Source organism: Phacochoerus africanus, chromosome 2 (genome assembly GCF_016906955.1).
Source record: "Phacochoerus africanus isolate WHEZ1 chromosome 2, ROS_Pafr_v1, whole genome shotgun sequence".
In the NCBI taxonomy this organism is placed as follows: Eukaryota; Metazoa; Chordata; class Mammalia; order Artiodactyla; family Suidae; genus Phacochoerus; species Phacochoerus africanus.
Window position 1 is genome coordinate 220,973,288 of NC_062545.1, and position 25,010 is coordinate 220,998,297.

The 25,010-nt window shown below is 41.4% G+C and overlaps 1 protein-coding gene across 2 annotated transcripts in view; it reads left to right on the top strand.

Moving 5' to 3' along the window:
• LOC125120029 (histone-arginine methyltransferase CARM1-like) overlaps window positions 1-25,010 on the top strand; it is a 267,252-nt gene that overhangs the window by 161,667 nt on the left and 80,575 nt on the right. For both annotated transcript variants that reach the window (XM_047767702.1, XM_047767704.1), the window contains exon 5: window positions 16,544-16,654. In XM_047767702.1, the coding sequence (XP_047623658.1) occupies window positions 16,544-16,654 (111 nt within the window). The remainder of the gene's footprint in view (window positions 1-16,543; window positions 16,655-25,010) is intronic.

The following is a 25,010-nucleotide window of genomic DNA, read 5'->3' on the forward strand; positions in this document are numbered from 1 at the left end:
TCACTAAGCTCTTGTGTTCTTTCTCACTGAAATTGATTACCCAAAAGGGCATAGGTTTATTTTTTAGTTTAAGTTTTATTGAATTATAGGTAATTTACACGGTTGCGATAATTTATACTGTACAACAAAGTGACTCAGTCATGCATATACACATTTCCATTCTCTCTTAGCTTCTTTTCCCACAGAGGTTATCACAGAATACTGGGTAGAGTTCTCTGTGCTATACATCAGGTCTGCATTGGCCAGTCATTCCATAGACCTCGGTGTGCATTTGCCCATGCCAAAACCCAATCCATCTCTCCCACACACCTTTGGAAACCATAAGTTTTTCAAAGTCTGTGAGTCTGTTTCTGTTCTGCAAATAAGTTCATTTGTATCCTTTTTTAAAAAAATTCCACATACAGGTGATATCATATGATGATATAATGTTTGTCTTTACTGTCTAACTTCACTTAGTTTGATAGTTTCTAGCTCCATCCATGTTGGTGCAAATGGCATTATTTCATTCTTTTATATGGCTGAGTAATATTCCATTGTATATATGTACTACATTTTCTTTATCCATTCCTCTGTTGATGGACATTTAGGTTCCTTCCTTGTCCTGGCTATTGTAAATAGTGCTGCAATGACAAAAGGTCATATGTTTAGAATGATCAATACCAGTGGCAGTTATTTACTAAGGAACTTGATATATGCAAGCAGCATGCTAAGAGCTTTCTGTACACTGTCTCTCTCTCTTTTTTTTAATTGTTATTTCCCCAATACAGTTTTTTTTTTCAACTGTACAGCATGGTGACCCAGTTACACATACATGTATACATTCTTTTTTCTCACATTATCATGCTCCATCAGAAGTGGCTAAACATAGTTCCCTGTGCTACAGAGCAGGAGCTCATTGCTAATCCATTCTAAAGACAATAGTTTGTATCTATTAACTCCAAGCTCCCAATATAGCCCACTCCCTCCCCCTCCCCCTTGGCAACGACGAGTCTATTCTCCAAGTCCATGATTTTCTTTTCTGTGGAAAGCTTCATTTGTACCGTATATTAGATTCCAGATATAAGTGATATCACATGGTATTTGTCTTCCTCTTTCTGACTTACTTCATTCAGTATGCGAGTCTCTAGTTCCATCCATGTTGCTGCAAATATACACAATGGAATTCTACTCAGCCATAAAATGCACACTGTCTCTTAATTCAGGCTGGTATAACAAAAATACCATAAACTGTGTGGCTTAAATGACAAACATAGATTTTTCATAGTTCAAGATCACTGTGCCTATAGAGTTGGTGTCCAGTGAGGGCTCATTTCCTGGCTTACAGACAGCAGCCCACTCACTGTATCCCCACATGGCTGGGAGGAAGAGGAAGCAAGCTCTCCTCTGTCTCTTCTTAAAAGGATGCTAATCCCAACATGAGGGTTTCACCACTGTAATCTAATTGCCTCCCTAAAGGAACATCAAATACCATCACACTGGGGATTGAGGTTTCACCATATGGATTTTGGAGGGTATGAACATTGATTCGGTCTATAGCAGTTTTCTTTGATCTTCGTTGCAGCTTTATTTAGATAAGGACAAATATTTTTGCCATTTTAGAGTTGAGAGAGCTGAGACCTGGAATGTTGATAATTTACCTAATTTTATACAATGAGTAAATGAGAAGGCCAGAATTCAAACCCAGTTAGTCTTACTTTAAAGCCCACATACATAACCTCTGAAATGTAGTGCTCATGAGAAGGTTGGCTGAAATTACCAAAAGAGACTTTAGTTTCTCTGGGCATAAGGGTGGAGTAAAAACATTGAAGTTACTTAAACATACCCACGCACGTATGAAGCAGCATTGCACCATGGTTATGCTTGTGAGTGCTGGCCGCAGAAAACTGAGTTCAGATTCTGGCTTGGCCACTTACCATGCACCTGCTGTAGACCTTTATCCTGTCTGCCTTGAGATCCTGAGCAGGTTATCTACTATCTCTGGGCTTCCGTCTCCTTATCTATAAGAATAGTAGCTACTTCCTAGTGTTGTTGCAAAGCCAAGATGATCCAGTGCCTAGGAAGTGCCCAGTACATGACCCAAAAAAGCAGCTCGGTCCATGGTAGCAAGTGTAATTATTACTGATGGGCTAGGCATAGTGCTGTAGTTTCCACTTCTGCAAGAATTTCAAATCTTTCACATCCTGATTTTTCATTCTGCTTCTTTCTTCATGCAGTTTTAATGAAAATACTTTCTTGGCCAGAGCACTGCTGGCTGAGAACTCCATTTGGAATCCATCCAGGAAACTGACCCTGCTGGAACCCCATTCCCCTCCTCAGAGTTTCTGTTAATTGCCATCTGGCTATTTTTAGTTTCTTTTAGTGTGAGCTCCATACAAGCAGGTAAAGTCCATCCTGCTGAGGGTGTGGGGCTGTGTGAGCCATAGGGTTTTAATTTGGAAATGTTTTGACACTTCATTTGTCAGGGCACCAGTTGCTGGAAACTTGTGAGAGTAAGCAGGAGCCGGGAACTTATTATTTTTTTAAGTCGGCATTTCCACAAAGGAGAGAATCCCCAGACCAGTCGCAACAGCTGCTTAGTGCATTCAAATGGGAGGTTGGCTTAGACAGAAGGGATTCAGGGATTTGAAAACTTAAAAGAAAACCTAAATAACAACAACAGGCATGCAAAGCAACCTGTTCTGATTGTCAGCTGATATTCAGACTTTCAGAGCCTGAGCTTCTAGCTCTTCCAGGGTGAGTTTTCTTCGGCGTGGGCTTCTCATCAGTTTGGTTTAAGGTCCTTGAGTCCATCTCTCTGATTCTGCTCTGAAATTCTTCCACTTTATTTGGTTAATTAAGCTGGCACACCAGTGAAACTCAGCTCCAATCATGGATGGGAATAAAGGCTGCAGCACAGGCCTGCCAAACAATCATGTCTGCACATGTTAAAACAAGTCTTACTTCCTGAAAATTGTTTAACCTCTTTAGTGACGTATGAATCACATACAAAAAGCCATACATATTTAATGTGTATAACTTGATGAGCTTGGGGATAACTGTATACCCATGAAACTATCACCACAATCTAGGCCATAACTGTATTAATCACTTCCAAAAGTTTCCTCCTGCCCTCTTTATTTATAATAGTAATACTACTTGTGATTTTGCGACAAGAGATGCAACATAGGGTTCACTGTTTTAGCAGTATTTTAAGAAACAAGTACGGTATTGTTAGTTGTAGGCACTAAACTGTGAGGTAGATGTCTAGGAAGTAAAAATTATTCATCTTACATAACTGAAACTTTGTACCCTTTGACCAAGGCTTTCCTGTTTACCTCTCTCTCTAGCCCCTGACAACCACCATTCTACTCTCTGCTTTTAAGAGTTTGGCTATTTTGTATACTTTTTTTTTTTTTTTTGCTTTTTTAGGGCTACACCTGTGGCATATGGGATTCCCAGGCTAGGGGCTGAATCACATTCACAGCTTCCGGGCTATGCCACATCCACAGCAACTCAGCATCCAAACCTCATCTTCGACCTGCGGTGCAGCTTGCAACCACACTTGTTAACCAGTAAATAACAGTAAAATCTGCATTTAGACCAGGGGAGTGTGAAGAAAGGAAGTACCTCATGACTCCTGCTAGATGCTTTGCAAATCCTATTTCAGTTCATCCTTGCATGTTCATCAGGGTTCTTAGCTGCAAGCAATGGAAAACCACCCTGCTAGTTTCAGGGAAAAAAGAAAGAAAAAATAATTTCCTAAAAGGGTGCAGGATCATCAGAGAACTACGCTTGGAAGCTACAAGAATAAAAATAATTGCCAAAATCATGTTGCAGAATTGAAGTTGGGAAGACATCAGTCCAGCCAGATGTGAATACCACAATGGGCATAGCCCTCACTCGGTGTTACCCTTGAGTCTTGTCCTTAGACTCTCCCAATGCTGTGCTGCTAAACATGGAGGGAGTCATGACCTCACCAGAGTGGATTCTGTGCTGTCCTTGAGTCTGCACACTGTCAGCTAACAGACAAAGCACATATCAGTAGACATGTCTGGACATGTCAGTGTTTTAGCTGCAGGGGTGCTGGAAAAGAGCATCTGATACCTGCAGCTTCCTGAGGGGAGGCTGGTGCTGCCTCAGAAGTGGTGGATTCCCCAGGCATAGGAACGGGGTTCACTGCTGAGGGGCACGGAAGAATAGGAAATGCCTTCCACACCGTATGACAAATTTAAGATATTTTGTTAGCGTGATAGGTGTAGAGAAAAGGACCAAAGAGACAGAAATTTAACTAATTTGCTTCAAGGTACACAGCTACTAAGTGGTGGCTATGTGCAAACTCAGTACTGCCAGGATTGTTCCATGATATGGGGAACAACATAAAGCCATTAGGTGTTCTAGGTTGAAAATTAAACTGCTATATTATTTATATACATGATTTTTGGAAAATGTATGGGGGAAGGATGTGATAGTGAAAAAACAATCATATATTTTATATATATATATCTGTAGATATACTCTATGTGTGTGTGTGTGTGTGTGTGTGTGTGTGTGTGTGTGTGTGTGTGTGTAGATATATTTCCCACTGGCTTGGACTATTTATTTATTTATTTATTTTAGGGCCACACCCAAAACATATGGAAATTTCTAGGCTAGAGGTCTAATTGGAGCTGCAGCCACTGGCCTATACCCCAGCCACAGCCACAGCCACAGCAATGCCAGATCTGAGCCGTATCTGCAACCTACACTGCAACTCATGGCAATGCCAAATCCTTTGACCCACTCAGTGAGGCCAGGGATCAAACCCACATCCTCATCAATACTAGTAGGGTTCACTACCACTGAGCTACAATGGAAGTTCCTGGCTTGAACTATTTTAGTTTTTTAGGGCTGCCATAATGAATTACCACAACTAGGTAGCTTAGAACAACATAAATTTACTCTCCCACAGTTCCAGAGGTCAAAAGTCAAAAAGGCTGCCAACAAACCCATGCTCCCCCTGAAGGCACCAGAGGAATATCCTCCCCCACCCCTTCCTAGCTTCTTGTGGTTGCTGGCAATCCTTGGTGTTCCTTGACTTGGAGACGTACCACCCCCTGCCCCAGTCTCTTCTTTGTCACATGGCATTCTCCCCATATGTCTGTGTCTCTATGTCCATTTCTCCCTCCTTGTAATAACACCAGCCATATTGGATTTAGGGCTCACCCTAATCCAGTATGATGTTATCTTAATTTGATATATCTATAAAAGCCCTATTTCTGCTTAAGCTTACATTCACAGGTTCTGGGTAGGCATGAATTTTGGGGGACACTATTCAACCTAGTGCAGAGGCCAAGGTTCATGTTAGGTCACATATCCCAACAACTCACCCCTAGGGTTTATTCTCTGTAATGAAGGTGAGGAGAAAGAGGTGAAAAATGGACCTTGGTCTTAACCAATCATTTTGGCCCCTTAAGCCCTTAAGAAGCCTCTACATAGATATCCTGCATGTTAGTGAAGCAGATGGCATGTCTGTGCCAGGATTCTCCTGAGTTTGAATAGAATCTGCTCCTCAATGGGGACTGGAGAAAGATGCCAGAATCAGCAGAGGAAAATGCTTTCATTTGGTGTGAAAGCAAAGTGCAGCTTTCAAGGAGAGCCAAGAAGGCTGAATAAACAACAATCACAGACCATTTTTCAGGGCATTTGGTAAAGAGGGAGCTGGGTGCTTTAATGCAATAGATGGATTTGCTAGTCAATATCTCTGCTCCAGGCCCATCTCTGTACCTTTCAAGATGGTGACATGTGACCTTAATCTTTTGGAGGTTAATTTTAAAGTGGGTTGAGAACACTTAACAGATGGTAGCTGTGAGAATTCACTAAACTGCTCTACACAAAGTCTCAGCACGGCATCAAAATTCTGTGGTCATACTGGGGAATTTGAATCAGCAATCATCACCCCCCCCCCAAGGATATGACTTAATTGGGCTGGTTAGGGTAAACTAGGTTATACTGCTATAACAATCAACCCCCAAGCCTCAGTGGTTTAAACTCAATAAAGCTTTATATCTTGCTCATTTCATCCATGATGGGTTAACTAAAAACTGTATTTTGTCTTGTTCTCACTCCAGGACCTAGGCTGAGGAAGCAGCCCCTATGTGAAACAGGACTAGTTCCTATTGCAGAGAGAAGGAGAGAGTGGCAAAGGCACACTCCTAATTCTTGAATCTTCCACCTGAAAGTGACCCATGTTAACATCTGACTTCATCCCATAAGCCAAATCAAGTCATGTGGTCACTCCTAATTTTGAAAGGGCAGGGGAGTACAACTCTACTCTGTCCTGGGCTCATAAGGACAACCAGGAATATCTGGCAGATAGCACTAATGACTATCCTACCAGATGACAATTTTGCAAAATCATTCAAGGGACAGAGTGCTAAGGTGATATTCTCAGTGCCTCACCTGTGCATGGGAGGGAACTGGGGGTGGGGGAAGAGATTTGAAAAATTAATATTTCCCTGATATGGTTTGATAGGCTTACTTACTATTACCTTCTGCCTGGTGGCTTCCCTTCCTACTAAAAGCAAGGCATTTTATGGAGTTCTTGTTGTGGCTCAGCAGGTTAAGAACCCGACATAGTCTCCGTGAAGATGCAGTTTTGATGCAGTTTTGATCCCTGACCTTGCTCAGTGGGTTAAGGATCTGGAATTGCTGCAAGCTGTGGTGTAGGTCTCAGATGCGGCTAAGATCTAGCATTGCTGTGGCTGTGACTGTGGCTTAGGCCAGCAGCTGTAGCCCTGATTTGACCCCTAGCCCAGAAGCATCCATTAAGTGTGGCCAAAAAAAGATAGATAGATAAATAAATAAATAAAAGCAATTTAGAAACATCCTAAGGTTGAATTTCTAAACCTTTCACATCGCCTATAAGACAGTGCCATAAAGGGCCAATTTGGAGCAACTGTTGACTTTGCTGAAGGCTTATGTAGAGGATTCTAGGCAACAGTAACTTCTAAAGTAGATGTCTTTGTTTTAATATCTACCTTCCAGGATAAGAATGTAGGTAGATAAAGAAGATAAAGTTAGGAGTTCCTGTCGTGGTGCATCAGAAACAAATCCAACTAGTATCCATGAGGATACGGTTTCGATCTGTGGCCTCGCTCAGTGGGTCGAGGATCCAGTGCTGCTGTGAGCTGTGATATAGGTCAGAGACACAGCTCGGATCCCACGTTGCTGTGTCAATGACGTAGTCCAGCAGCTGTAGCTCTGATTCAACCCCTAGTCTGGGAACCTCCACGTGCCACAAATTCGGCCCTAAAAAGCCAACAACAACAACAAAAAACAACCCACATAGTTACATTGTACAAAACCAAGTACTGTACTAGAACCTGGCCTTTTCTGGCACTAAACCAGGAATTAGGCTTCAGTGAATTTAGAGCCTGTGCTGATAATCTTCTTTTTACTTAATCTCCTAAATGTGAGATATTGACACAATCACTCCACTTGAGAGTGATTGTTTAGGTTTAGAATTTAGACGTTTGGAAACCAGAAAAGACAGAATCACAGGAAAACGTCAGTAAACATGTTGAATTTTGTGTAACTACCACCATTATCTTAGCCTCCTTTCCCTGAATCACAGATCATGCAACAAAGTCTTCAGTGCTAGTACTTTCTGGAGGAGGGCAGACTCAGCAAGGCAGGGGTGAGGCAGGGAAGGAGTGGGGCAGGTACAGGGGCCTATATTACTGAGCTGGCCACAACTTGCTAAAAAACTGATTGCTTGGGATCGTAGGGCACCTTCAGGGAGGTCATATGAAGCCACTCTGTTTTCAAATAGTTCATTAGGGGAGAGAAGGAGAATGATTTACCCAGTGGCCACCATCTCCCACTGGTCAAGTATGCCCCCATATATTAACTTCCTTACTCTTCAAGGTGATGTGCCTGCATGCAAGTGAGTGCTGTAGGTAGTGCTTGCATCATGCCTGGGCAGCAAGAAGGACACTACAGTAGGAGGAAAGGGACAGAATGCATGTGGCATCCATGAGGTGGGCACTGTATTCTCGTATGCGTGAGCAATATGAGGAAATAGAGGAACCCTCTGCAGCAGCTCCTTAAACAGTGGTAATAGCATCAGTGAAACAACTCTTATTTTTCAAAGACCAGTGCATGTAATTTCTATGGCCCCTCTGGCCAGCCAGAAAGGCGAATGTTCCATTCTGGCATGCCACATGAACTCAAGGTGTTATAAACATCACCCAAGCCAGGACCCCAAGGGTCAATCTAGACTTTTTCTTTTCCTTTCCAGTCTCCACATCTTTTAGCTTTTATTAACCCAGCAATTTTGCAACTCTTCTCTTCTCCTCTGTCCCATAGCTAATTCTTTGTTCTCATTCTTATGGTATCCTTCCTGGAATGTTGAAAATGTTTGCCAATTAGTTTCCCTGCTTGTACCAGTTAAGATATATTTGGCCTCAAGTGGGAGGAAATCCCTATTTACAATGGCTAAAATGTTGGAGGTAGTGTGACTCTGAGATGCTTTAATCCAGTTCCTCTGAGCATCACATTTAAATTTAACCGTGTCCAGGAAAGAAGAAGCATCTTTTCTATGTGTCTGTTTTAGAAGAGAGAAAAGCATTCCAGTAGCCCCCCACCCCCACCCAGCAAGCAGATTCCCCACAGTTTCATTAGCAATGCTAATTTGCAAATGTAAAAGCCAGCACTGACAAGAGGAGTGGAACCAACCATGTATGATTGCCCTGGACTGATCAGGATCCCTCCCTGGGACTGGGGATGGTTAACCATGGGGAGGAGGATAAATAAGTAATAAAGTGAAGTTCTGATAGGAAGGAAGAAGGGACTGATGTTGATTAGGAATCAGCAGTGTCTACTTTGCTAACTGATTTTGTGGGCTCCAATCCATGATACCACCGTGATGCTGCTAAAATACAATTATGAAATCATTATTCCATTGAGAACTTTTTTTTATGATCCTTCTTTGCCTGAGGATCAAGTCCAAGCCTGTAGTCTAGTATGCAGGATCATCTGTGAGCATGCATCAGCCAGTTTCTCCAGCTTTTGCTCTTGCCATGTTAAGGTCTCAACCATGCCCTCACTTTTCCCTCTAACATACACATCGTGCCTCTCTGGAAATTCACTGCCTTCCAAATATGACTGGCTCTATCATTCTTAGGTGCCTCTGTTCATACTGCTCTCTCACCCTGGAGTTCCTGCCGCTCCCTCCATTCAAATGGCATGATGTTGTCTTAACTCTCAATTTTAACTACGGCAAATCATCTCAGTGAAGTCATTCCAGACTCCTAGGTAGATTAAACTAATCCTCCTTCATCCTTTCACTGTGCCCATTATCTAAGACTATCATTGCCACTATAACACATTATTGTGCTTCTTTCCTACATACCTTTTTCCCCCAACTGGATAGTCCTATTACTTTGATCTTTGCATTCCCAGCATCTAGTAATATTTGGCGCAGTGGGTAATAGGAGGCACTTAATAGATGTCTGATGAAAGCCTAAGGATTTAGAACTGAGTGATCTAGTCTGAGTCTACTGGCAGCTATGGAAGAGGTTAACTCTGGTAAGATAAACTAAGGGTAATCAGCATCTTTATGTTTTCCATAATAATGAAGAAAATAGCTGGAGAACTGGTGAAAGGGTGGTTAAAAGATTGGTGATAGATTTATCTGTCCTCTGCCAGAAGATTAGGTGGAATGAAATAAGGGTGTTCCTAAGTATTAATTACTCATTATTTAATACAGGCGACCCTTTGGTTGAAAGCAAGTTTTGCTGCACAGCAGATGTAGAGTTCTCTTATGAGAGCTATCACTGCAGAATTCTTCTGCTGTAGTGAAAGTGCTAATTATCTAAGCAAGATTTCAGCCTAAGCTGCAAAATCCATAATGGGATGTCTTCTTCAGCTCTTGAGGTGATTTGAAATTTTTATTCTCTGAAAAGCCAGAATAAGAGATATGTTGGCTGCAATAGGCTGTGCATTTCTCTCATTCTGTTACTGCCTGGAAACTGTTCAGTTAGCCTGTATGTCAACAGTTTGGATGTTGGAAGAGCTGGGTGAAGTCTATCGGGTAGACAGCTCATGGCAGGTAACAGTGATGATAAAACATATGACAGTGCAAGAGAATGGGGTACTTGTAACTTGGGGTGGTTCAGTGAAGGTATCTACAGATATAATAAGATAATAGCTGGAAGAAGCAGCAATGTCAATGAAAGTGGTAGGTCGTTAGGACGCAATCTAGGAGTATGAGGCATACAATAATGACAGGGTATTGCAATTCAGAGCAGCCATTGATATGCTCAAGCAAATAAAGAAAGAATGTGTAAATAATAACTGGCATAACTCGAGGAATTAATTGTGGGATTATCAGCGCCTCATTATTAGAGGATAGTTATAAAACTTCTGGGGTGAAAAAAAGGCTAAATGTGACCACTAATAGTATAGCCTCAGCAGCACACAAAATAACTTAGAACTGCAAACGAAGGGAGTGACTAAGAACATAGCGTTTGAGTTAGATACATTTGTTTTTATCTCATCTCTGCCATTTATTAAGTGTGTAGCTTCAACTCCATCTGATTCTGTCTCTTTATCTATAATCTGGAGAAGGTAACAATAGTTCCCACATTACATAGTTGTCATCATGAGTAAATAAAGTAATGCCTACAAAGTACTAAACAAGCATAGTACCTAATAAGTATAAAAATAATGGTACATAATTTGTTTTTACTCTATTTCAACTGTAGTTTTATTTTATGTTTTCATAAGGACCTGGATATTCTTTGTTATTTTTAACCTAATAAACCCAGATAAATAGCTTTGAACACTTTTGGGGATTTTTTTAGCCCTGTCCAAACATTTTACAGGATTTCTTTGCCCAAGAAACCATAAGAGCACATAATTAAAATTATCTGTGTAAGCAAAATGACCTTATCTTTTTATATTTTTAAAACTTTGTTTACAAATAAATTCATAGAACTTTTGACCATGGCTCCATGGACTGATTGTTGACTTTACCCGTTCGTCCTGGCAGGGATTTCTTACTGTTTTCTGGTGCTGCCACATCTAAGCCCCATATTAGCCATTTCTATAATTATTGCCTATGTATCCAGGGGAAACCCAGGATGGATTCTTTCTCTAGAGGAACACTGTATACCAGAACTACCTGGATTGTAATGTAATGATAGTATGGTGATGTCAAAGTTAAGTCATCCTCCTCTGAGGGATGCTTAAGATCACTAGATGGAAGTGGACATGTTATAGTGGTAAAAGATGCTTTCTTAGGATGTTAACAGATGTGCACAGAATATTTTGGATCATGGCTCTATTCCCTGTCTGTAGTAGAGAGACACATTTTTATTTATTCAGTTTGTTTAACAAAGATTTAGTATCTTTACTATGTGCCAGACCCTGTGCAATCTCAGAGGTTCATGAACGAGCAAGAAACTGATGGAGGCCTCTCCTTTAATAAAGCTTACAATCCAGGAGTGGGAGCAGAAATTAATCAAATAATCCTTCATTGAAAGAAAAATTATGACTTTGATGAGTGTTATGAAGGGGGAGTTAAGAAGGTGATGAAAGAAAGGCTATAGCTGGAAGATTTTACTTAGCAGGGAGGAGAGTAGATATTAGAGAAGTCATCACTGATGGAGAGCTATTTGAGATCCAAAGGATAAGTTGGTGAATCAGCTGGGGTTCCAACAGGAGAGAAAAGGCACACCCAATGAGGTATTTTAGGAGAGTTAAATAACAGGATTGTTTACAAAGATGTGGGCAGAGTTAAGGGAACCACCATGGGATGGTGAAACACCCTGGTGCTGGCACAAGTGAGGACCTATTACCACCCCTGGACTTAAGGCAGGGTGAGGGCTAATTCCTGGAAACCTGGAAGAGTAGTCATAGCTGTAAGAGATGGAACCCCAGCAAGAGCTGTGGCTTTCGGTAGAAGAGACACAACCCATCCATGGAGACCCAGGAGGGAGGAAACCAAGAGAACAAATCATCTTACCTCACTCCCTCTAAGCCTTTGTTGTCTTTTCTCTTGGCTCATCCTAGATGGAGTTCAATAGCAAGGAATCCCGTTGGTATAGTCCATATAGGTCAAACTCCTGACAAAGAGCAGGATGGAGAAAAGCGAAGAATAGATCTGGAGGATCCCATGAAAAAGATCTAGCATGATGGGTGTTGAGCAGGCTAAAAGAAAAGTATCAGAGACTGGTTTCATAGAGTGTACAGTGGGAGCACCCTGGCAAAGGGAGCAGCATGTGCTGAGGCCCTGTTGGCAGAAAGGAGCATGGAACTGTCCAAGAAGGTCTGTATCAGGGTGTCTTGACATAGTCAAAAGAGTGACTCAAGAGACATGTTTTGATTATAGCCAAGGATGTAAGGCATAAATCAGGAAGAGAGACAGAGTATAAAGTATCAGGTTTGTGGGGTGACTTGGGCACCAAGAAATATGAAAGAGGCTGGAAGCAGAAGGCCAGGTTAGGTGAAACAGTTCAGGATATAAGCCTTCAGTAAAGTCAGGGTATCCGGAGCTCATCTTCTTTGGGTTCTAGCTTTGTGATGCAGGAACACTCCCAGAGTCCAAATGTTGACACAGTCCTAAGGCTTTTCCAGAGAGAGCTCTCAGTGATGTTGGAATTGGGAACCTACCATATTGAGTCATTCCATTCAGTCATTTAGTCAGCAGATATTTATTAATGGCTTTTAGGTTTCCCACTATATTAGGTGCTGAGAAATAAAGGATATGATTCTTGTCTTTGGGGAAGCTTAGAGGCTAAGCAAGGAGGATAAATATGTAGAGATACCCTTGCAATATCCTGTAATAAGTGCTGTGTTAAAGAGCTATGTACCAGGTGCCAGAGAGCCCAACCTAGGCCGACTGACTGAGGAAGCACCCTGAGATGTGACATCTGAGCTGGGTCTTGAGTTTCTCAGGTAGAAAAATTTCAAGGGAAATGTATTGGTTAGCGTATGCCAACTACTAAATATAAACAATCCCTAAATCTTAGTGGTTTAACAGAATGAGATTATTTCTTGTTCATGCTATGTCCCTTATGTTCTGAGTGGCTCTTCCCAAAGTGGCAATCCAGGGATTCATTCTCTTCTCAACTCCAGTAAATGATTTGTAATACCATTGCATAAGGAGCAGAGTGTGGGAGGTTCCCTAGACCCTTACCTATCTTGGCACAAAAATGGCACTCCTCATTTCCCCTTGCATTCCATTGGCCAGAGTTGGTCACATGACCATAATGTAGATGCAGAGGGGTGGGGAAATGTAGTTCTGGCTGGGCAGCTGCTTCCCTACCAGTCTTCTCAAAAAGGGCCTGAGCCTTTGGTTAGGAGGCTATGAGCTGCCTCTACTGCAAGGGACTGCACGTGAGGGACCCTAGGATCAAAGGAAGGGACACAGTTGCTGTGCCTAGGCTGGGGGAGGAGGGAGGTAGAGGAGAATTACAGAAAGAGACCGGATGAGTTAGTCATTGCTAGACTGCTCAGGCCCAAGGATGAGACTCCAAAGACACCAGGCTCTATTCCTGCTGTTGCATTGAGACTTTGGAACTTTTCTCAGAGTGTGATAGGGCCAGACTTACGTCTCTTTATAGTCCACCCTCTCTTCCCATCTTGGGCTGCACAGAAAGGTGGCATGATGGTGCTGAGAGTTGAGCACCAGGTTGTCCTCCAGTTACCAGCCATGTTTCCTTGGGCTGGAAACAGTCTCTCCAAGCCTGCTTCCTTCTCAGTACAATGGAACATAACTTTGTCCTCTCCATCCCAGAGGGTCATGAGTACCAAATAGCTAGTGTCAGGGGAATGTCCTTTGGAGACTATAACCTGATTTACATGTAGAAGGGGATTTTATTAGTCTCTCTTTGCTTCTGTTTGAGGGGAGGTAATTTTCCCTAGGACAATAAAGTATAACTTAATGTCTGCCAAGATCCTCAAACATACCTGGGTCTCTGATAATCAACCAATGGTAGAATAAAAAATGGGCTCAATATAATCTGTGAGAACAAGAAAATGTGATTAGAGGCAGCTCCAAGGCTTCCTGAGGTGCCAAATAAGAAGGTGTAACAGAATTATCTGCATTAATGTCCCCCCCTTCTCCTCATCTGGGAAACCTCAGCTGAAAAGGATTGAGATGGTATATTTACATTAGAGCCTAAGTATTTGCTTTGACTGCTCGTTTTTCACCAGAGAATCTATTCTCAGCCTTCCTAGGCTTTGTTTCCAACATTTCATGGCTTACATAGATGGGGAATAATGTCCCTCCTTCTGCTCGAAGCCCCAGACTGGAAATTCACTTGTTAACTTTTTAAATATACATACAAGCAGGAAACAGATGGCATTATCTGGGTAATGCTAGCAAAAGATCAGATTCTTTTTCACAGGCTATGCTCTGTTTCGAAATAGCCAAATGAGTAAGGTTATTTAGGCTTGAAATTAGTTATTGAAATAAAGTATTTGGAAAATGGCCCCAGTTTATCATTTTTCACCTCTTCTCTATGTGGGGTCTGTCTGTCAAAGCATCTTCCTACTAAGTGGCCTAATTTAGCAAAAAGTTGAACCACATCGGGCTCCCTCCCATCTCTGTCCTTTCTCTCTCTCTCATTTTCTCTCTCCTCTGTCTCTCTCCTAGTAGTAAAACGTTTCTTTGGTTTTTAGGATGCAGGATCAAGAGAAGAGAAAAACACTGCTCTAAGATGTGCTTCATGACACCCTAATAAAAAAGACAGAGTTCCCTTCATGCAGTTGTAGGGCACCTGAGAACAAGCTGGTGCAGTTTCTATTGTGTCTTAATTTTGTATCCCTATTTTGGACTGAACATGGAATCTAATGTGTTGCTTTTTTTTTTTTTTTGTCTTTTTAGGGCCATGCCCGTGGCATATGAAGGTTCCCAGGCTAGGGGTCAAATCGGTGCTGTAGCCACTGGCCTACACCACAGCCACAGCAATGCAGATTCCAAGCTGTGTCTGCAACCTATACCACAGCTCACGGCAATGCCGTATCCTTAACCCTCAGAGTGAGGCCAGGGATTGAACCTGCATCCTCATAGATACTAGTCAGATTTGTTTCTGCTGAGCCACGATGGGAAATCCCAAAGTGTTGCATTTTTAATTGAAGGCTCTGGAAAGGTTCCCCTGGATGTGGAAGGCCCTGGATTGCACTCTCCAACTTAAGAGCCTCCACTTCCTCAATAGCCATGGGTGTTCTTGCATTAAATCAAGACCATGTGAAGATGATATATTTCCTAGGGAGGATGGAGAGAAGTGAATAGTGGTATTTCCAAAAGTATAGACAGCCTGACAGCAAATTCCAGAGACTGGGTGACATTTTAAATTGGTAATGCTCCTAATTACCCAAATCCTAGGAAACCATATGGAATACAGCCACAGCTCTAGAATTAATATAACTGAGCACTGTGAACCCATTACTAACAGCATGTTCTCTTAGAATAATGGCACCGTATCTGTGTCAGCACAGTGTGATAATTGCAATTAAAGCACACACACATACATGCCTGCACAACCTCTGATGTTTCCTATTTTTTGGAAACATTTTTCCTATCATCAGAATAAAAAAAATTGTAAACTTTCCTACAGAAAAATAATACTGTTTCCTTGTCATTCATTGCCTATGGGTATTGCTGGGTTAAAAATGTAACCCAGCATTTATAAAAAAAAAAAATGAACTTAAGTCATTAACATGTGATTTTATGGCCCATGACTAGAAGACAGAAATGTCCAGATTCAACTCCTAGCTCTCCCACTTACTGACAGATGAACTTGGGCTCATTCAATGTCTCTGATTTTAAGTTTTGTCATCTCAGAAGTGGGCACAATAATGCAATCTACTCACACATTTATTGTGAGGATTTGGAGCCAAGCAAAATGCCTTGCTCAAATCTAGGGCTAAATAATGCTAAGAATAAAAGTCACCGATAAGACAGAAATACGGGAACCTAAGACTGAGCTTCAGACCTTGGCTTCAGCAGTGTTTGGGGCGAGCAGTGTTTCATTTTTTTCTGAATATATATATATATATGTATAATTCGTTTTCTAATTTTTTAATTTTTAAATTAAAAAAATTTTTTTTTTGTTTATTTTTTTCCACTGTACAGCATGGGGACCAAGTTACTCATACATGTATACTAAAATTTATGTGAGACAGTTTTCATTTTGTTCATGCTGACACAGAGTAAGTAAATTCATTCATGGCACTCTACTTTTCTTGGCCCTAAGCATCCTAAAAGCAATCCATGTTACAAAGAAACTATAGTAATAATAGCAACAATTTGAAAAACACTTATTATGTGCCACATGCTTTGTATACACTTCATATTAATCCCTACAGCAAACCTGAAAGTGGATATTAGTAACCCCACTTAATATATGAGAAAAAGGAGTCTCACAGAGGTTCATAACTTGGCCAAGGGAAGACCACTTATGAAAATTGAAGCTAGTATTTTAATTGTCTGAGCTCAGTGCTCAAGTTGGCATGGTGCCAACAGCTAAGCTCCTGTTTGTGTTTTCACCCTTCTTATCTTCTCCTTTCCTTTCAGGTTGTTCTAGATGTTGGTTGTGGATCAGGAATACTGTCATTTTTTGCTGTACAGGCTGGAGCTCGGAGAGTCTATGCAGTTGAAGCCAGTTCAGTAGCACAATATGCTGAGGTAAGTGGTTATATTTTTACAGCAGCTACTAATAAGTCTTCAGTAAACTTCAGGGGACTGAGTGATGGATTCTTCCAGGTAGGTCATTTAGAAGAATTTTTTTTTACTAGTCTAATTTTTTTCCCCTCTTGAGATATTATTGCTGAAAGAGACCGCCTTCAATGTAGTAACTGATACGAAAACAATTATTTTTAAATGTTCACAATGCTGAAAATATAACAAAACTTTCTTTTTCTTCCCTATCCACTGGGTGGCAGGTGGGCCTGGGCACCCGGGGGCGGGGGGCGGGCGGGGGGAGGCCATTTTACCTGACCTGAAGATGAATGTTTTCTTATCTTTAATGACCTACTAAGGTGAGGGGTAAGACAGCCCTAGAGCCAGGTTTACTTTTTTCTTAGGCGCTGTACTGACAATAGCTACATCACTCACTTTAAATTTCACTTGTGGTTTAAGGGGCACTTGCTTCATGGCTGTAGTTGGAGCATAGACAGATGTTTGTATCCCATGGAGCTTTTTCAGATCTCAGCCTCTGATTGGAGGGTGGGGAGGTGCTTTGTTTTAAATGTGGTGCTCCATTATCCTCATAAAATGTGTACAAATATTGGAGAATAAATCAAAGTCAGAAGCCAGGTAATGATAGCTTTCAGCAATATTTGGATGTAATAATAATAACTCAGTTGAGCAGCAGAGTTGGATGTGTGTGTGCATGTGTGTGAACGGGGTAACATGCTTGTCACTCACACCTGGAGGAGGCCTGAATTTTAATGAGGAAGAGAATGGCAGAGGGGGGAGGAGGCTTGGATGCTTCTTCTGAGAAACATGGCAAAAACTTTCCTCCAACCCAGGACAGGCAGGAGCTTTGAGTGATGGTTGGTTTTGGATTGAATGATCCAGAAGAGACCAGGGACCCGGATGGCATGTTTGAAAGGAAAGACTGCCAGGGCCTGATGGCTGGCATGGTGCTGCACTTTCTTTTCTTCTTCCAACAAATCTTGGATAAAATATTTTTGGTCATTTTGTTACTCACCAATTCGTAAGAGACATTTTTATTAAATATTGGGCGCACACCAAAGAATATTTGTAAAATGTGTACAGTGTCAAGAATAACAGTGCAATGAATGTGTGTCCACTGCATCTTTGAAGAAACAGGCCATTAGCTTCTCCTTAGAAGTCCATGTGTCAGGAGTTCCCATTGTGGCTCAGCAGCAACAAACCTGACTAGTATCCATGAGGACATGGCTTTGATCCTGGCCTTGCTCAGTGAGTCAAGGATCCGCTGTTGCCGTGAGCTTCGGTATGTGTCGCAGAAGCAGCTTGGATCTGGCCTTGCTATGGCTGTGGTATGGGCTGGCAGCTGTAGCTCTGATTCAACCCCTACCCTGGGAACTTCCATATGTTGCAGGTGCAGCCCTAGAAAGACCAAAGGAAAAAAAAAAAGGTCCATGTGTCTAGTCCTGATCTCTTTTCTGCCCTAAACAGAGATAACCACTACCTTGAATTTTTGTTTATGATTTTCTTACTGTATTTTATAGTTTTACCACATAAGTTTCTGCCCCTAAAAACAAATCCTTTATGAACTTTCCATAAATGGAATTATAATGAATATATTTTATAATTTGCTTATTTCACCCAACATGACGTTCCTGAGGGTTATTTTGTTGATGCATAAAGTGGCTATGGATTCCTCTTCAGTGCTGGGTAGTGTTCTAGTGTATGAAATGCTTCAAGTGGTTAGCACATAGTGCTGTTAGCAGACTTTGGATGGCTTCCATTATAAAAGTATTGTTTTGAATATTCTCGTATACACTCCCACTGCATCTGTGCTGGAGTCTCTCAGCATATACCCGAGAGCAGAATTGTTGGGTCAGAGGATATGTATTCCTTCAATTCTGCTCCTTGATACCAAATTATTTTCCAGGGTGACTGTCAGCTTTCATTTCCAGCAGTGAGAGCCATTGTTCTACAACTTTGTCAGCACTTGGTATTGTCAGTCTTTGGAATTTTTGCCAATATGGTGTTTATGACAGATCTATGGTCTTAATTTGTATTTTCCACTCACTAATGATTTTCAGCATCTTTTCACAGTGTTTGGCCATTTGTGCTTTCCCTTCTGTGGAATACGTCTTGCAGTTTTATTGACAGTTTTGCTTTTGAATTGTTTTTCAAATTCTAATTTATTTGTAGGAATGATTTCTAGGTTCTGGATATTAATCCTATTCAGTTATATGCATGAAAAAATATCTTCTCCCAGTATGCACCTCTCCTTTTCTCTTTATGGAATTCTACATAAGATTTAAATATGGAGTTTTAAGTAAGACAAGAGGCAAATATAAACTTACATAGGAAGAACCCATAGGTAAAAATGCCTCTGCTTGGATGGCCAATAGGCACATGAAAAAATGTTCAACATCACTAATTATTAGAGAAATGCAAATCCAAACTACCATGAGATACCACCTCACACCAGTCAGAATGGCCATCATTAACAAATCAACAAATAACAAATGCTAGAGTGGGTGTGGAGAAAAGGGAACCCTCCTTCATGTTGTTGGGAATGTAAAGTGGTACAACCACTATGGAAACAGTATGGAGGTACCTCAGAAAACTAAATATAGAATTACCATATGACACAGTTATCCCACTCCTGGTCATATATCCAGACAAAACTTTCTTTGAAAAAGATATATGCACTCCTATGTTCATTGCAGCACTATTCACAATAGCCAAGACATAGAAACAACCTAAGTATCCATCGACAGATGAATGGATTAAGAAGATGTGGTATATATACACAATGGAATACTACTCAGCCATAAAAAAGAACAAAATAATGCCATGTGCAGCAACATGGATGGAACTAGAGTCTCTAATACTAAGTGAAGCAAATCAGAAAGAGAAAGACAAATACAATGACATCACTTATACCTGGAATCTAATAAACAGCATAAATGAACCTTTCTACAGAAAAGAAACGAACTCATGAACTTGGAGAACAGATTTGTGGTTACTGGGGGAAGGGGGAAGGAGAGGGATGGGCTGGGAGTCTGGGATCAGTAGATGCAAACTATTGCATTTGGAGCTGATAAGCAATGAGATCCTGCTGTATAGCACAGGGAACTATGTCTAGTCACTTATGATAGAACATGATGGAGGATAATGTGAAAAAAAGAATGTGTGTGAGAGAGAGAGACTGGGTCACTTTGCTGTGCAGCAGAAATTGGCAGAACATTGTAAATCAACTATAATAGAAAAAATAAAAATCTTACAAAGGAAAAAAAATGCCTCTGTTTGGATTTTAATAGTTATCAAAGTACACTCTTAAGGGTGAGGAGTTGAATGTAGAACTTTGTCTCAGGTGCTGCCAATTCATTTAGTCACATCTTCATTCAGCTGCATCCCACAGCTCTGTTTCTTGGGGAATATAGGAGAAACAGAAATGATTAAAGTGTATCCTGTATTCAAAGAGCTTCTGTTCTGATAAGAGATTGCTCCTGCTGTTATGTCTTGTATCAAACATCAGAGGTAAAGAGAAAGGCCTTACTTAATTTGTTTGTTTTCTCATATACTTAAGGTGTTTTGAAACACATTTGATAGTTATTTTAAAAAATTAAATAATTTTAGTGGTAGTATTTTAAGGAAAGAGAGGAGGAGATTAGCTAAAGGTGGTCTTACATCCCTAGACGTCGCCCCAGCATACACTCCCACTTATCACCAGCACACTGTAGAAGGAGCTGTTCTGAAACCATCTGTGTGATTGGTTTCACTGAGAATTCTCAACCTGATTAAACACATCAGCAGGATTGTTGCCATCTCATACAGTGGGGCTACCCTCGTGGACACTTTTTCCCAGTGGGTCTGCTGGATAATTATAAGAGTCTCTAGCGAGAAGCCAATACAGAAAAGAAAGGGGAAAGAACTTAAAATTGTTAAACTTTTTAAAGTGTTTTTTTTTTAACTTTTAAACTATTTTCCAGTACCTAAAATGTGGGCATAATTTCCAACTTACAGGTAAGTTATAAAAATAACAATAGTTCACAGGTTACCCAAATTCTCTTACTAGCTTCACCAGTTGGGCACTTCGTACCCCATTTGCTTTATTGTTTACTCTTGCTCCCTCTCACATACATGAACACACACACAAACATATATCCACACATATAGGTGTGTATATGTATTTTACATATGTGTAGATTAGAGACACACACCTTTTTCTTTGAGTTAGTTATGTACATCTTAGCCCTTGATCCTTAAACATTTCACTGTGTCCTAAGAAAGAGGCTATTCTCTTATATAAACCAAGAAGAATTTAAAGGTGAAAAAGAAGCTGTGTGATGACTTGTCCATTGAGTCTTACACTATTATTGATCAAAAGGTTTTGGAGAGGCCCTGGCGTGAGCAGAGGCACTGTCACTGTGGGTGCTGAGGCGAGGAGAGTCTGCAATTCACTATCTCTTTCCTAGTATAGTATTTCCAGGGAGACTTGATTTTTAAAGCTTTGAAGCCAGTGTTCTAATGGTTTCTGAAGCATCATAGCTTTATCCTTGGTTTTAGCTTCTGTAGGGTATATTTGTGTTTCTGTAATCTTTTCTATGTTCAGACAGCGTGGGTGGGGACAGGAGTAGCTTTCCAGATACTATGGGGACCACCTGGAGTCCTTGAAATCCTGGATGGCCAGTCTCCTTTGCCCCTGAGGCCAAGCCTTTGTGTGGCCCTAAGTAAGGACAGACTAATTAAGAATGCATTCAGGGGGATTCCTGTTGTGGCTTAGTGGCTTAAGAACTCAACAGTGTCCATGAGGATGCAGGTTCAATCCTTGGCCTTGATCAGTGGATTAAGGATCTGGTGTTGCCATAAGCTCTGGGTGTAGGTCGCAGATGCACCTGAGATCTGGCTTTGCCATAGCTGTGATGTAGGCTGGCAGCTGCAGCTCCGATTGAGCCCCCTAGCCTGGGAACTTCCGTATGCTATAGGTGTGGCCATAAAAGGGCGGGGGGAGAACGCATTCAGGACTGGGGATAATTAGTATCTTCTTAAAGGATGGTTTTAACCACAGCCTGGTTTCTGCTGATGACGAATGCAGCCTCCACCGTGCTCCTGGCTGGTGCCGTGGGTGTCATGAGATGCTCCCCATGGGCCAGGCCCTTTCACCCTTGCTGAGGGTGGTCTGCTCTGGCTCTCAGTTTCTGCTTTTGACGCTGACACTCGCCTGTACAATCTGTGGGTGGCAAGGGCGAGTGTGAACAGCACACAGAATATTTTCACTCTAAGAATAGGCTTTGATAGCTGCTCAGCACACAGTGCATGGTGCTCCTTCCCACCTTTTCATTATTTGGTAATTGAACCAGCAGACATTTAATTCTTTCCTCTAGAGTCTTCATTAAATTGCTCGGAAAAGATAAAATTGTAACAAGAAAGAAAAATGTACAAATTTAACTACCATCGCCTGTCCCTGGGTTCTTCTCACAAAAAGCTTCTGGGCTTTAAGTAAACAGGATATTTTCAGCTTGCATTGAATTAAATCTCAGTGGTCCTCAAACTGATTTTGTAAGGGCCGACTCTCAGATGGCGAGATGAGGCGAATGACCCCTTTGTCTGGAGGATGTGCACATTTAGTCGTTTTTTGCTGGATGGTCATGAACTTGCCCAGGTGCAGCCATGTGTTCTTATCCTGGGCCCCATCTGACATTTCTGGGTCAGTAATAAAGATCATCCTTGTCCAAGGAACAGGGCAGAACTATAGATCTCCCATGGGTTCCCAACCCGTGAGCTTGCCCACCTCAAAAGGGCATCTTTCTCTTGCTCTCTTTTTCTTTTCTCATTATGAAACTTAAAGCTAAAGTCCCCAGATCATACAGACCATTGGAAAAGCAAAAGATAGTACAGACACAAATTTATACACACATGTAATCAAGGGGAGGCTATTTCTTAAGTTAAAATTGTGCACATGGAGTTCCCATCATGGCTTAGTGATTAACGAATCCAACTAGGAACCATGAGGTTGCAGGTTCAATCCCTGGCCTTGCTCAGTGGGTTAAGAATCTGGTGTTGCCGTGAGCTGTGGTGTAGGTTGCAGACACGGCTCAGATCCTGAGTTGCTGTGGCTCTGGTGTAGGCCAGCAGCAACAGCTCTGATTCGACCCCTAGCCTGGGAACCTCCGTATGTCTCGGGTGCAGCCCTAGAAAAGACAATAAATAAATAAATAAATAAATAAATAAATAAATAAATAAATAAAGTAAAATTGTGCATAATGCATGTCATGTCTTTCCATCTAGATGATAGATTCCTTAAAATGCTGGGAGATTAAAAGACTCTGAGGGTAAGCAATCATGAATAGATGTATGCGTTGTAACCTATTTAAACTTACAACAAAGCTCTCTGGCTCTTGAATTAAACAATATTCATAGTCATTATTGGGCCATTTAATAATTAGGCTACACTAGCACACAGTTCATCTATATGCCTCATTAGGATGACTTTTAAGGAATTAGACAAAATATTTCTCATTTATGGGGTGGTAGAAGAAAGGCAGGTGCAATTGGAGCTATTGCGACACTGCCTTTCTAGGCCTATGGGATTCATAATCTAGGAATGCTTTGTCTAATATGGTAGCCATTATATACATGTGGCTATTTATATGTAAGTATAAACTAATGTTTAAAATTAAATTTCTTAATTGCACTAGCTGCATTTTCAGTGCTCACAGACACAGTAGCTAATGGCTATTGTATCAGACAGCAAAAATAAGAACTATGACCCTCATCAAAGAAAATTCCAGTGGGTGGCACTGAGTAAGAGGACACAGGTGACCACAGGTCACTTTTCTGGCCTGTGATGACAGGCTGGTGGCTGCATCTACTCCAGGTATTTGACAACCATGGCCAGATCAGACTGGTTTGATGTTAGGTGAGGCTCTCTAGCTGTGGACACTATTTATCTTTCCCTTGTTTTTGTGTAAACTAGAATAGGTTCCCTAGGAAACAGACTCTGATGCACAGATTTGCATGAAGGAAGTTTATTGCAGAAGGCTCTCAGGAGCTTTATATGTGGAAGAAGAAGAATAGAATCGGGTAGAGGAGGAGTAAAGCTGAAATGTTGTTGAATCAGGCAATCCTGCAGGGAATTCTTGAGCCGGGGCAACCCATTAGAGTTGAACCATCTTGGAACAAGGGGCTTAATATTTCATATTGTTTTACATACACTTCTTCTTCTTGGGTAAGGCAGCTCTCTTGGGCCAAGCAGTTCATAGACCAAAATTCAGCATCTGCCAGTATCTCCATCAATTAGAGGAAGGATCTGCCTGGTATGCCACAGCAAATGCTGCATGATCAAGATACAGGATCCTAACTTTGGTCTGCAGACAGGAAGCTGATAGAGAATAAAGATATAATAGTAAATCAAGTATGAGAATTGAAGTGATGGAGCAAATGGGATGATATACCAAAAGCATAGGCAGGGCTACAAAGTGACTTATTATGTGTGCCTTAGGGGTGGGCAAAGATTCTCTAGAAAAGCAGTCCATCATCTGATCTGATGTGCTCCATACTGTTCTGAGCTCTGTAAAGGCACAGAGTATGTATATATCTCCCCTCAAGTAGTTTGTACTCCAGTTGGCTTTTACACAAGTAAACTTATTGCCATAGGACAGTGAATGCCAAGTGCATATGAATAGCAGAGAAGTGTCACTATGTGGAATAAGGCCCATCAACTGGGCTGGTGAGAGGAGCATCAGAGAAGAGGTGTGATTTGACTTGAATCCTAAAAGCTGAAAAGAAATGAAACCTTCTTCACTTTTTGTACCTCTGACTGCCAACAGTAAGACTTTGGAAAACTTTTAGGTACTCATGGGATTCTTCACCCTAAATGTGCTGCTAATCTCTTCACAAATGCTTTGAGGGCCATTTGTTGAAAAGGTACTTCTAATGTTTAAACTTGAACACTAGAAAGAATGTATACTTTGAAGTTTTCTTTTTTTTGTTTTTTTTTGCTATTTCTTGGGCCGCTCCTGCGGCATATGGAGGTTCCCAGGCTAGGGGTCTAATCGGAGCTGTGGCCACCAGCCTACACCGGAGCCACAGTAATGCAGGATCCGAGCCGCGTCTGCAACCTACACCACAGCTCACAGCAACGCCAGATCCTTAACCCACTGAGCAAGGGCAGGGACCGAACCCGCAACCTCATGGTTCCTAGTCGGATTCGTTAACCACTGAGCCACGACGGGAACTCCTTTGAAGTTTTCTTGTAGGAGTTTACTCTTTGTTGTTCTTTTTAGGGCTGCACCTGTGGCATATGGAAGTTCCCAGGCTAGTAGTCAAATTGGAGCTGTAGCTGCTGGCCTACACCACAGTCACAGCAACA